The sequence below is a fragment of the Meles meles genome, chromosome 6 (assembly GCF_922984935.1).
Source record: "Meles meles chromosome 6, mMelMel3.1 paternal haplotype, whole genome shotgun sequence".
Taxonomy (NCBI): Eukaryota; Metazoa; Chordata; class Mammalia; order Carnivora; family Mustelidae; genus Meles; species Meles meles.
In genome coordinates this window covers 135,793,378-135,806,814 of record NC_060071.1, presented here as the reverse complement: position 1 = coordinate 135,806,814, position 13,437 = coordinate 135,793,378, and the positions used below count along the sequence as shown (strand labels likewise).

The window sequence follows — 13,437 nt, the reverse complement described above, 5'->3', positions numbered from 1 at the left end:
AGTGGCCCGAATGTATGGAGGTCCCAGGTGTCACGGGTGCAGGACACCATCCTGGCTTCCTAACCCGAGGGTCTGCTTCTGGAGCCTGGAAAGAGCTCCGGATTTAGGCTCAAGCTTCTGGGTTTGAAGTCTGACTCCTTCGCTCACTCCCTGTATGACCTTGGACAGGTCGGCTGTCTGGTTGATCATCAGTTTCTTCCTCTATAAAAAGAGGAAACTCATACTCACCGAGTTGCATCATGAAGATTAATTGAGGCACAGCGTAAAACGATGACCTTGACTCCAGCACAATCTGATTGTAAATTGCCTCTTCTAGGGGCTGCAGCCCATGTGCAGTGAATCGCATCACACGTTCTGACAGCGTTGGCCTTTGACCTGGATTTCGGGGAAGCAAGCAGACCTTCTTGTGTCTGGTTGTTCATGCAAGTGCCATGCAGCCAGTTTTAGTTACTATCGCAAACTGTAAATGAGAAGGCCCTTTGACCCTCTCTTCTCCTAAGCTGCTTTGTGTGACCTTTATCTTGTTTCCTGTGATGTTAAGGTCATTGCTGGAGTCCCGTGAGCCATCAGTTTTTTTAGCAGCTGTACAAAGTGGCCTCTTCTGTTAAGGCTGGCCATCTTTCTTTGGTGTCCCCAGGTCCACTGGCAGCATGGACTCAGAGTTGGGAAACTGGGTCATCTCGCCGGTGAGCTCCGCTGGCTGAACAACGCTGGAGCCAGCCAAGCTGCTCTCCCTTGTACCACATCCCCAAGACACAAGACCGCTTGGCCTGAGGTTGGAGCTCTGAGACCTGGGACTTACAGGCAGATTTGGGCAGGCTGCGGAGGTGCTGGGAGTCAGGTCATGGGCTTCCTCTGGGTTTAGCAGCCCTTTGAGACTGCGCACATCGTGCCCTATGCTGGGGCTCTGTGTGTTCTGCTTAGCGGCTGTGGCTGCAGTGTTCCCCTTCGCTAAGCACGGTGCCTGTGCGTGTTCTGGATGGCAAGCTCCCACACAGTTTGGCTCCATAACCCTTCTTCCTGCCCCTCCCCACAGCCAGCACCAATAGAAAAACTTGGCTCTTTGGAGGCATTGTAGCAAAGCAGAACTGTTGCATTGGAACAATTGGGCTCTGGAGAGGTTACTAGGCATTTGAACTTCAGTTTCTGCCTATGTATAAATGGGGGAGACAGAGCCCTGTCTCACACCAGATGCAAAAATTAGCTCAAAATGGATCTAAGACTTAATATAAGAGCTAAAACTATAAAACTCTTAGAAGAAAACAGCTGTTAATCTTTGTGAGCTTGGATTAGGCAATGATTTCTTAGGACACCAAACTACAAGCAACAAAATAAAAAATAGGTACATCTGACATCGTCAAAATTAAAAACTTTTGTGCTTCAAGGGACATAAAGTAAAAAGATAGCCCACAGAATGAGAGCAAAGTTTTGCACATTATAGATCTGATAAGGGTCTCGTATATAGAATATGTAAAGAGCTATTACAACTCAATAATAAAAATGGGTGATGCGCATTTCTCCAGAGAAGATACATGAATGGCTAATAAGCACAAGAAAAGATGCTCAACATCATTAGCCATCAAAGAAATCAAAACCACTGAGAGACCACTTCACATCCACTAGGATGACTATACTAAAAAAGAAAAATTGTAACAAATATTAGTGACCCTTTGGAGAAGTTGTAATCCTCATACTCTGCTGGTGGGAACATAAAATGGTGCAACCACTTCAGAAAATAGTTCTCAAAAATTCCACTCCTAGAGAGGCACCCAATAGAAAGAAGCAGATGCCCACGCAAAAACTTGTACATGAATGTTCATAGCGGTATTATTCATAATATCTCAAAAGTGGAGATGACCCAAATGTCCATAAGTGGAAGAACAGATTAAAAAAAATATGATATACCCGTACAGTGGACTATCACTTGGTCATGAAAAGGAATAAAATACGGATACTTGCTACAACATGGATGAACTTGAAAACAGTTACATTTAGTGGAAGAATCCAGTCACAGAGAACCACATGCTGCAGGATTCCATTGGCAGGAAATGTCCAGAATAGGCAAATCCATAGAGACGGCAAGGAGAACCATCCCTGGGGTCTGGGGCTGGGGGAGATGGGAGATGTGGGGAGCGGCTGGTAAGGAGCGTGGGGTTTCTTTTGGAGTTCATGAAAATGCTCTAACATTTATGGTGGTGATAGTCACACAACTTTTTGAGTATACTGAAAGCCATCAAGTTGTGGACTTCAAGAGGGCAAATTGGTGAATTTCATCTCGATAAAGCTGCTTTTAAAATGGGGAAGGATAATATCTATGTCACATAGGTGTGGGGAGGATTCGAAGACATAATCATGTAAATGGCGTGGCATGTATCCGGGTTCCAGAATTCATAGCTGTAGTGATTAAAACCCCCTCTGAAGCCAACAGCGGTGAAAAAACCAGGATCTCGTTAGGGGCATTTTCTTCTCTTTTCCTTTTTATTGCTAGGGGCCATCCAGAAGCAATGAGAGCTATCTGGCAGGATTTTGTATGGAACTTGGGAGGAAATATGGAGTAATCCTGGCTACTCATTAGAGCCCCCTGGGGAATTTTTTAAATATATATATATATTGACATGAATGGAGTCTAGAGACTGAATCAGTTGGTCTGCGTGGAGCCAGCAGGTGGTTGTAGCCTGTGGCCTTTAGTGGAAACCTCTGGTGCGATATAAACCAGCCCAGGTCTTTGAAGGAGTGAAGACATCTGGGTTCAGGATAGAAGGCTCACGTGAGCAATGCACTTTATAGTTTGCAAACTGCTTTTGTAGACATCATCTCTTTTGATCTGTTTAACAACCGTACAGCGGGTGGGTGTTGTTGGTGCCATTCGTTGTGAGAGATTTTAAAGCATAATTTTATTCTGTGCTTTTTTAAAATCAAGATTCACACACACACTCATACCTATTAGTTATCAAATCTAACGCTTTGGGGAGCACCCCGGGGGCGATGCCTGCTGTCAGGTTAATTGACTTTGTGTAGACTTTAGAACAGAGCTTTTCCTGCTACTCCTCTTTAACTGATGAGCGTGCAGGGCAAGCTGATACAGTGTGATTTACCTGTGTCCGTATTCACACACATGCCACTGGTAATTACTGATCTGCGTGAGCAAGGGAACATGAGATGGGAATAATTTGGATCCTGAGGCTGTCAGGAATCCGCAGCTGTTCCCCATAACCTCTGAGCGAAAGGCTTTACATCAATCACAACACACCTTATTGTTCTCACTGAATGACTACAGTAAGTCTGTGATACGATGTGAGCCCCTTAATAAAATACCGCCTGTGTCTGTTTAGTATAGTGTGGTATCATCTGAGCAAGAGACTTCTGCTGCCGAAACCGATCTGAAATCCACTGGCTCACGTTGCCGCTACTCCGAGTGAGGTCTGCAGAGCAGTGGACCAGCATCCGGGAGCACGTTAAAAGTTCTTGGGTCTCACTCCGAGACTACTGAAGCAGCTGTTCTAGAAGGTGGAGTCCAGAAATCTGGGAGGAAACAAGCCTCCGGGACATTCTGATGCTCTCTGCAGGTTTTGTTTTGTTTTTAAGATTTTATTTATTTATTTGAGAAAGAGAGGGAGAGAGAGAGAGAGAGATTGAGAGAACGAGTGGGGGCCAGGGGAGGGGCAGAGGGAGTCTGACATGGGACACTATCCCAGGACCCCAGGATGATGACCTGAGTCGAAGGTGGACGCTTAACCCGCTGAGCCACCCAGGCACCCTCTCTGCAGGTTTAGATGACCCTAGTGTCCCTTCCAGCTCCGACTGACAAGCATTCTCTCTGAGAATGCCTACGAGGGTCTAAGAATACGTTTTTCTCGACAGCGATCTCAAACTGTCTGGAGGGACCTGCACGCCATCAGCTGTCCATTAATGTGTGCGGCACCTGAATTTGTGTGAGGCGGGGCTGCCTTCTGAGTTTGCAGACATTTCCAAACCAGTTATTTCCAGGTATTGAGAACCTCCCCGCTGCCAGCATTCACAGCCTAAGGGATTTCTGAATTAATGAAGCTGCAGAGTTTGTCAGTAGGCCGGCTGCTTTATAGTTTCAGAGGGAAGATCAGATAAGCTGTTCATCACTGTAGCTGGCTGGAGTTCTCAGGGCTTAGGTCTGAGAACCTGGGGCTGGGGGAGCTCTCTGGCTCCACCCGACCCCCACCCCACCTCCACCTGCCTGCGCGCTGCAAAGCCCTTCCTTCCCCATCTCTCAACTTTTATTGCATCCACTTCCTTACATATATCACCCGTGGTGAAACCCCTCCATCCTCCGGGCCAAGGCATCCCTGGCTGTGAATTCATCTGGCCGCGTCACCTGGGTGGGATTTTTATTAGCCAGAGTTCAGTACCCGCAAAATAGAGGTCGCCTGTTCTGCTCAGTGATTTGTCTGTTATCTATGCCTTATGCCTGAAAGAAATTGGCTGAAATCTGTGTTTTAGCTGCACACCCTGCATACAGATGAAACTGAACAGCATTGGTGGAGAATAATTAAGCCAAGGACCTTGATTTTCACCTTCATGATGAAAGACAAATGACTTCCAAGGCTTTAATAGGATGATGGTACTTGAAACGTTCTTCTACTTTGGCCAACTCAGGACTTTGAGAACAGCTCTGCTCATGAAAATTCTTTGCAACAACTGCATTTTCATTTAATTGTAGGTAGTCATTTTGCAGGAGCTCTTGTCTGTGGTTTGGTGTTTTTTTTTTTTTTTTTGGTTTTTGGGTTTTTTTTTTTAACCCCAGTATAATCAAGGCATATTACACTGCTGTTGTGAAAGAATCGGTTTTAACTGTATTATTAACTCTTTTCGAGAAAAAATTGATTTTCCTTGCCAGATATATTCTGCTCCTTACCAGTCTTTTGGGGGTGGGGAGAGGCTTGTCGGGGCCACTGTTTCTCTCCCTTTCTCATCTTTTGAATCGAATGTCAATTGGGCAAGAAAATTGATTGATGACCTCGTGGGAAACGAAACCTCACCAAACCATAAATATGAAACAGGCCTGAAATAGATGTATTTCAACAAAAGCCATCATTCTTCAAATAGCTCTTCTCCAGCAAAAGGTTTTCCTGGCAATCATCAGCTCCTTTCTGTTCACCGCTAGGCTCTCCGTCCCGGCCAAGGTGATTTTTCCTGTGTCTCCTGGCCCCTAGCTCCGTTTTGCAGGACCAGCGTTTGCACTTTTCTCCACAGGACTGTCCACAAATGGGTGTCACCCTGCCCAGCTGGCTTGTTCAGGCTTTGTTCCAAACACAATGCTGTCTTTTCTTAGCAGTGGAAACGGGCTGTTCTCCGCTGCTTTCTGAGAGAATGGCCCTTCCCTATTCTGCTCATAGAAACCAGCCCCAAGCCTCAACAGCTTATTGTTTTCCGGGTTCTCTTAACCCAGGAGAAGGTTCTTACTGAGGACAGGGGGCTGGGAGGGCCAAGGTCAGGGGATGCTTTGTCTTGCCAAGATGTGAGGAGACTGAGAAGTCAGTTCAGTTGGGATTGATCCCCCCACCCTGCCCTAAACGCCTCCCACCCCCACCCCCATCGTGGGCTCTGATGCCCCAACAATGGCAGCAGCTTCAGGTTTTCAGTACAAAAAGAAAGCATTCTCTCCCTCTAGAAGGTGTTTAGGAAGCGGTGGTGCTCGGATTGGTCCTGCCACCGTCTGACTGGGGACGTCTGACCGGGGATGGAGGCAGACTTCCTCCCCTTCTTTGAACTTGAGCTTCCTGGCCTGTGGGTGCCGCAGGGTGCTAGGATCTCTAGGTCTGCTCAGTTCTGGAACCTCAGGATGAGGCTTACTTTACAGCCCCGCCACTCCCCGCCACTTCCTGTGGACACCGAGTGCGCCGAGCGGGTGGACACCGAGTGCGCCGAGCGGGTGCCTACCCACCTGCGCTCGCAGCCAGCAGAGCGGAGTGAGTCATCCTGGCAGGGGGAGGCACTGCCCCTGGCCGCTCTTGCTCACTCAGAGACTCTACCTGGCAGCTGGCTGGGCTGGTTTGATGCTTTGAGTGAGCCCAGCACCCACCAGGTGGGTTTGCTCCTAGGTGGGTGTGTTTGATGTAGCCTGACCGTGGGGGCATCCAGGCTGAAGTGGAGAGGGCACAGAATGGGCGTGAGGAGTCTCGCCCAGGTCGCCAGCTCTGTGGAACAGGCCTCCTTTTAGCAAATATTTAGTGAGCACACCGGGTGGCCACAAACTCAGCAAGCAAGGTGCAGAGCACGCAGAAAGCCAACGAGACACGTGTTGTGCTCTCACAGAACTCCCAGTTTCATGGAGGGGCCAGAAACTAATGACACGACAGGGGCCAGGATAAGCTCAGAGTTCTATGGGAGCCCAGAGCAAAAGGACACCTCCTCAGTCTGGAAGGGATGAGAACCAAGGAGGGCTTCCTGTAGGTGGTGATGCTTGAGCTGAATGTACACAGTGAGAGGAAGCCAAGGAGACAGCAAAGGTATGTGGCCTGCGGAGCATGGGTTATGGAGAGGGTCAGGGCTGCAGCAACATGGAGGGTGGGGGGACAGATGGGCGCTGAGACCAGAGTTCATGAGGCCAAGTCAAAGCCTCCCTTACTGGACACATTAAGGAGCTTGAGCTCTATCCTGAGGGTAATGAGGACCCAAGACCGGTAACTGGATCAGATTTGTATTCTCGGAAGATTCCCCTCCAGTGGCTGGGCTGGAGGATTTGGCTGTGCAGAGTCAGGAGGCCTCCTAGGAGGTCTAGGAGAGAGAGAAAGGGAAGGAAGGCCTGGAAAGTGGCAGTGGGGAAAAGGAGGATTCAGGATGTAGAATGGGACGGCCTGGGAGCCAAAATTGGACATAAAGAGAAGGAGACATGAGTGAGCGGGGAGGCCTGAATGTCTCAGTCCAGTGAGCACGTAGGCCTTGGTGCCAGCCTGGGGCAGAGAGTAGAAGGAAGTAGCTAATCAAGGATAAAGGCTTTGAGGGGCTGAGGGACATGCAGATTGAACACCCAGACTAACAGCTAGATGTTTCGGCCTGATGCCAGAGATCTGGTTGGCATTCGTACACAGATGGTGGTCAAAAGCACAGTGATCCTTGCCTGGTGCACGTGGAGTGAGAAAAGCCACAGGCCAGAGGTGGGACCCTGGGAGACATCAGCCTGAAGGGGACAGGAAGAGGGTCCTGGTCAAGGGACAGAAAAGGAGAGGCCAGAGAAGTAGAAGAGGGACAGACGAGGTCAGCGTTGTGCTTCCAGAGCACAGAGAATTCTAGAAAGAGGGAGTCAGGTGGAGCCAGAAGGCCCCCCGGGCAGGGGGAAGCTGAGCAAGCAGTGTCCTTTGGACTTGTCCGTGAGGACCCAGGCTCTACCCTCGAGTATGAGCCTTGGAGGAATCCACTCCCTTCTCTGGGACTCAGTTTTCTCATCTATAAAATGCAGGGCTTGGCTTAGGGGTTTCCCCTTTCTGGCTCTAAGAGTCTGTGAAGTGACTATTTCTGAAACTTTAAAAGGGAAAAGGTGTCCTTCCCACATCCTCCTCCCTCTCCCCTCAGTCAGACCAACACTGCTCTTGAACGTTGGGTGAGTAAAAAGCCTGGGGACGTCAGAGTTGGCTGCCACCAGCGGGAGCTTTGACTCCAGCCCCCTGTTGGAAGGCAGTGTGACGTTATGGATTCGGAGCCCTGTCTGCTCCTGGCTTGGCAACCTTAGGCTGACACTTCGCCATGTTTCCTCATCTGTGAGATGACGCCCCTAAAATCCCCCTTGCAAAGAAAGGTGTCTGAAGGGGCGCCTGGGTGGCTCAGTGGGCTAAAGCCTCTGCTTTCGGCTCAGGTCATGATCCCAGGGTCCTGGGATCGAGCCCCACATCGGGCTCTCTGCTCCTCAGAGAGCCTGCTTCCTCCTTTCTCTCCCTGCCTGCCTCTCTTGCCTACTTGTAACCTCTGTCTGTCAAATAAATAAATAAAATCTTTAAAAAAAAAAAAAAAGGTGTCTGAAGGTTAGCAAGAAGTAGGCGAACCAGGTACCTGAGGACCCACTCTGCTGGGGTCTGTCCCCTGCTGAGGGTCCTTAAATCAGCTGCCCACACAAGTTCAGCCCTCAAAGTGTTCTTTTCAAGATGGAATTTGTTGCCAACTTTGAAAACTGGAAGATTTTACTTAAAAACTCTTATTTTCAGCAAGCCTTGAAAACTTGAAAGGTCTGTCCACGCTGAGCCCGTGCGGCCGGTGTGGGGCCAGCTGGGGTGTTCCTGTCTGCAGACCCCAGCCCCATCCAGCCCTCCTCCCTCACTAATGGTTCCTTGCTTGGCCCCTGGAGGTGACTTGAGTTTGCAACTCGAGCCTTAGACTGACCATTTGGCTTGAATTTTCTCTTACGGCCCTGCCCAGGATTTCACAGCTGACGTCCAGACTACGGCTGTTGAGAGAGGGGGAGGCTTGCTGGAGAAGACAGGAGAGGAGGGCAGAAGGTTTCCAGCGGCGTGGGCCCTGGAGAGATGCTGATGGGAAGGGGGGCTTGGCCCCTGCGGGGTGGGGGTGGTAGGGTCAGCCAGGGTGTTGGACGGAGGCCCCCGGGGTTTCCTCATTCCTCCCCTGGGGAGGAGGAATTGTGGAGGAGGAGGGTTGTGGGCCTGGCCCTGCTGGCTTGCAGAGGTCTTGCCCCTGAACTGCCCTGCTTTGTATGTGGATGCGTGGCTGGACAGGGGAGTGGCGAGGAACCGCAGCCCGGGCTCAGCGCAGCCGTGTTTATGTGGGGGAATGTCTGGTATGTTTGGTATTTGGGTGTTTACTTCCCAGGGTGCTCGTGGGTCCCTGGTGTTGAAATGTGGCTCCTCCGTGCCGTGTGGCTCCTGTGGTGGTTGGGGGGGGGACCCTAGTGGGCCTGGCCGGGGCTCAATGTGGAGGCTGTAGGGCTGCTCACACACCTCGTGTGCCTTGAGGCACCCCCCAGCCTGCCTCCCTCCACATACCCACCTTGGGTCTCCTGTGCCAGATTCCGCCACATGGGGGGGGGGGTGCCCCAGGCTGGACCAGCACTGCCTCTCTACCTCACCTGGGAAGGCAGGCCCGAGATCTGGCCTGTGGCGGACACTTCCTGTGTCCCAGGCCCTGGACGGGAACTCAGTCCTTGTTTCAAGCTTGGGCTGCAGTGCTCAGTGCTTTCCTTGCACGGGGGAGACGCAGAGGCACAGAGAGGCCAAGTCTGGGCTCACAGAGGCCTCGGAGGCCCTGAAGGCCGGGCTGACCGCCCTGATGCCCTGAGTCTCCACTCAGCCTGCTTCTCTCTGTCCGTGCTATGGTTCCTAGCGCACAACACGGCCTCTCAGACGTCCGGCCCTCTGGCAAGTGCTGGGGGCTCGTTCTGGGTCCCCCACCCCTCCCCGATCCTGCTTGTCGCCTGCCTGACTGCTCTCGCCTTCATTGCTCCGTCCGTGGGAGAGCGGCCATATGTCCAGTGCCCCGGGTTACACAGCGTCACCACTCTTTCTCGTCCTGTCTCTCTGTGGGCCCTGCCAGATATATTTTTGGAAATGCTTATGAAATATCAAAATTCAAAATCAAGTCTGGGCGAAGGTTGCCACCACGTGAAAGCCACATGGTCTGCGAGAGGGGAGTGGAGGGGGGCCCCTCCTCAAAGCCGGTTGGCTTGGACGGGACCCATCCAGCGTTCCTTGTGCAATGAATTGTATTTATTTTAAAAGACCCAAATCAGAAAGAGAACAACATAGTCACGGCCCTCAGAGCCAGAAGCTTTACAGTCCAGTCTCCAGCGGCCGCGTGGAGCTGAAAGGACAGGGGGGCCTTGACAGAGACCACCAGTCCTTCAAAGAGCAGGAGGCGCTCGGGCCCTGAGGCCGAAAGACCTGGATTCCAAGCCGTCCCTGCCCCGCAGGCAGCCTTGATATCTTTGTTTTCTGATCTGTAAAAATGGGGGAGGGTAACAGGACTATCCTAGAAGGTCTGAGACCAATTAGCCTGCTGGGACTTCCAGGCCCAAGGATTTGATGCCTGCTGAGGTGACCCTCCTCTGTTCGCTCCAGTTCTTCTGCATCTCACTTCTGCCATATTCTCAGTGTTCTAGAAGCATGGCTCCTGGGTAGCAGTGATTCCCACACCCTCCCCCCCCATTCCCTAGGGGACACCTTCTGCTCCTCCGTTATCATTTGGCATCACCTGATTTCATAAGGAAGAGACCCTGGTGTCCCAGAGGCAGAAACCTTCTCAAACTCCCTCCAGGCCACAGGAGGAATTTTTCACTGATGTTTCAGGGGTATGCATCAGGGACCCAAGGGGCAGGACCCAAGGGCCCCTCCAGGGGTGGAATCCAGAGGATTCTCTGCATGTGCTTTCTGTCTGTCCTCTCGGCCTGAATGAACCGCCGACCTCTGTTCTTGCCTCTGTGTTCCTCTTTCTAAAGGCTCTGCCTTTTTGTCTCTGTGTTTCTCTCTTTCCTCTCCATCTCTGTCGTCACCTTCTCTGTCTGGAGCTCCCTCTCTCTCTCTCAGGGCCTGGACGGGGTGAGGCAAACAGGATACCCTGCAAGAGGCTGTTGAAGGAGGTGGTCAGTCTCGGGTGCCAGCCCTGCACCTGTGTGAGCTCGAGAATGAGCGCCTCCTTCGCTGTGTGTCTTGGGCACCTCCCTGACCGCACCCGGAGGGGGTGGGGGCTGGCCCTGCTTTCCTCTCTGTCACCCACTCCCTCCTTTTGTCTCCCCGACGCCCCTCTCTGGCTGAGCGTTTGTTTCTGTCCCGACACAGGGTGTTTGGTTTCTGCTCATCTCCGAACATCAGCCGCCTGGTCTTTCTGCTTCCCAGGGCCCGGGGCTGAAGCTGACTGCCCCCCGGCCCAGCAGCCCGATTTCAGATTTCCAGGAGTGAACGCAGCCCAGCTTGGTCAGCCGTTCACACCTCGTCCAGTCAGCCGTGGTCAGGGGCTCACGTCCCCCAGCCCCACAGCAGAGCTCTGAGAACAGCCTCTCTGAGGAGGGACTGCCTGGCAGGAGGACCCTCTCGGCCATGGGTCCCCTAGCCTGTCCCTCCAACAGGAAGTGTGGCACAGGGGCCAACAGGAAGTGTGGCACGAGGTACCCCTCGCTTCTCACCCCAGAACACCGACAGCGTCTGCTGCCTCACCCCCTCCCGGCCAAGTGCCTGAGGGACCCTGGGGCACATCGGAGCAGCGGGAAGTAGCCTTGACCTGCGGGGAGGGAAGGCTGGGAGGAGGCCGTGGCAGCGGCGCAGGGTGGTCTCCCTTCTGGCCCTGGCAGGGGACACAGAGTGCCCATGGGGAAGAGAAGGCTGAGGGCACTGCCCAGCTCCCCTCTTATTTCTGGCAGGACTTCAGCTGCTGTTTTCCAAATGTTCCCGGAGGGCTCTTGCGTAGTGGCAGGAGGATTTGGGGAAGACTCCGTGCAGTGTCAGTGAGGGAAGTGTGGTTGTGGGGCTTCGGGGCCATTTCTGGCCTTATTGGGAGATGTCAGTCGAGGGGGAGCAGGGGTGCAGGAGAAGCCTGGGGGGGTTGGGTTTGGAGGCTCCTGGGGAACCGTGGGACTTTAGCAGGGGTTAAGGTTCAGTGCCCAGCCCAGACTGTGTCCGGGCCTGTTCAGGATTTGTGCAGACCCGCCGTACACATCAGGGGCCTGCCCCGGATCGAGGCTCTGTGGTCCATGTGCTTCTGGGGAAGACAGAACTGAACCCCCAAGCTTTGCTGGCCTCCTGCAGGCAGACCAAAGAGGGCAACCCTGGTGGAAAAGGCTCCTTACTAGCACCGGGGAAAAGCTTATGCAGAGACAAACACCGGCAATAAGTCGCCTTTATAATTCTAGAATCCAAGCCTGTGCCATGTTTCCCTGGCATCTTCTATTTCATTCATTCGACTAACATTTGCTGAGCCCGTATGAAGCGCCGTGTTCTGGCCAGGTGTTGGGGCTGCTCAGGTCCCCCATCCTTTAGCCTAGCGAGGAGGACAAATATGACGGGACGTGAGAGAGACTCTTACAGTGGGTACGCAGTGCTGTGGCAGCACAAAGCCACTAATTCTGTCTGGGGAGTCGAAAGAGCCTTCCTGGGAGAGGTGACATTTGCTCTTGAAGGTTGAGTAAGAGTTCAAGGAGGAAAGGAAGGTCATCTCAGGAGTGCCCAGCTGGCTTGGAGAAGGGGGAGACATTTGGAGAGAGGGTGATGGCTGGAGGGGATGGATGAGGCTGGACAGGGAGGCTGGAGCAGCCCCCCAGGTGGGCATCAGCCTGGCCCAGTTGAGCTCTTAAATGCCCAGCACTGAGCCCCTTCCAATCTGTGGCAGGAGCAACTTCTGTTTGCGTCTGGCTCTGTGCAGGTCTGGGGTGGAGAGCAGGGCCTTGGAGGACAGAGCTTGTGTCTCCTGGGAAGTGGCTTCCCTGCCAGGACCCCAGCTTGCCCCGGCCCCGTGAGCCCCGCACTCTGCCCGGGTTGCACACATCACCCCGGCAGTTTGTGGGCAAACCCTCCCGGCCGAGGGGAGATTGCACGGCCAGCCACTTCCTCCAGTTCCTTCCCTCTGCCTGTCGTCACGGTTACCTCGGCGGTGCTGGGGGTGAGGTTGAGGTTGGGTGGAATCAATTTTGTCCGGGTTTCTATTTTCCCAGATGCAGGTCAGCCAAAGGGGCTGTCACTTCTGGTTCTGTTTCAAGGGAGGCCAAGGGCTGGGAGGTGCTTGGGTGTGGCGGTGTTGACAAGGAGCCTCTCCGGCCAGCCTCCCAGGAGGGGTGGGCGTGGGTCAGGGAAAAGCTCAGAGGTGGTGGAGAAGGAGAAAGGGCTGCCTCACCAGGGCCTGTGCCAATGGCCATGGGTGCTGGTCTCCGGCCAGGCTCTGGGTCCTCAGCTCCTAGGGCATGCCGGGAGTGCACGGAGAGAGGCTGTTTATTTTCCTGGCCTGGAGCCCTGTGGGCTGAGACCTTGTTCCAGGCCTCGGGCTGCCAGATTCACCCCCACTGGCTCGAGAAGTGAGAGAGTTGGCAAGCCCAGAGCAATCCGACGACTTCTCTAGTGGCCTCTGACTCTAGGCTGTCCCCTGCCCAGCTGGTCCCGTGTGTCCTCCAGATCCTCCTGGTAGCTAACAGGCCGCGAGAGGCACCGCCATCAAACTGATCCTGATGGGGCTGTATGGGGCCCGTGGTCAGTCAAGAGCAGGAAGGTCGAAGTCAGAGAAATCCGAGTTGAAATCCCAACTCTGCCATTTCTTAGTTGGATGGCCTTGGGCTTCAGTCCCACCAACTGTAAAATGGGTCAGCAACAGGACCTTCCTCATTGATTGTGAGGTTAGCATGACCTGTGTGGGAAGCATGTAACAAAAAGGCACCGGAGAGCAGCTCTTGTTGTTATTACTAAGGAAACAACAGAACCTGCAACTTCCATTGAAAGTCAGGGTTGGTGGGCTGTGAATTGCTACCTTCCCATTTAATGGGCC

At 53.0% G+C, this 13,437-nt stretch overlaps 1 protein-coding gene across 3 annotated transcripts in view; it reads left to right on the top strand.

The window, feature by feature from the left end:
• JDP2 (Jun dimerization protein 2) overlaps nucleotides 1-13,437 on the top strand; it is a 39,528-nt gene that overhangs the window by 16,223 nt on the left and 9,868 nt on the right. For 2 of the 3 annotated variants that reach the window (XM_046009371.1, XM_046009369.1), the window contains exon 3: nucleotides 638-775. The exons of the other annotated variant lie outside the window; for it this stretch is intronic. In XM_046009371.1, coding sequence (XP_045865327.1) covers nucleotides 638-775 — 138 coding nt within the window. The remainder of the gene's footprint in view (nucleotides 1-637; nucleotides 776-13,437) is intronic. 3 annotated transcript variants of the gene reach the window in all.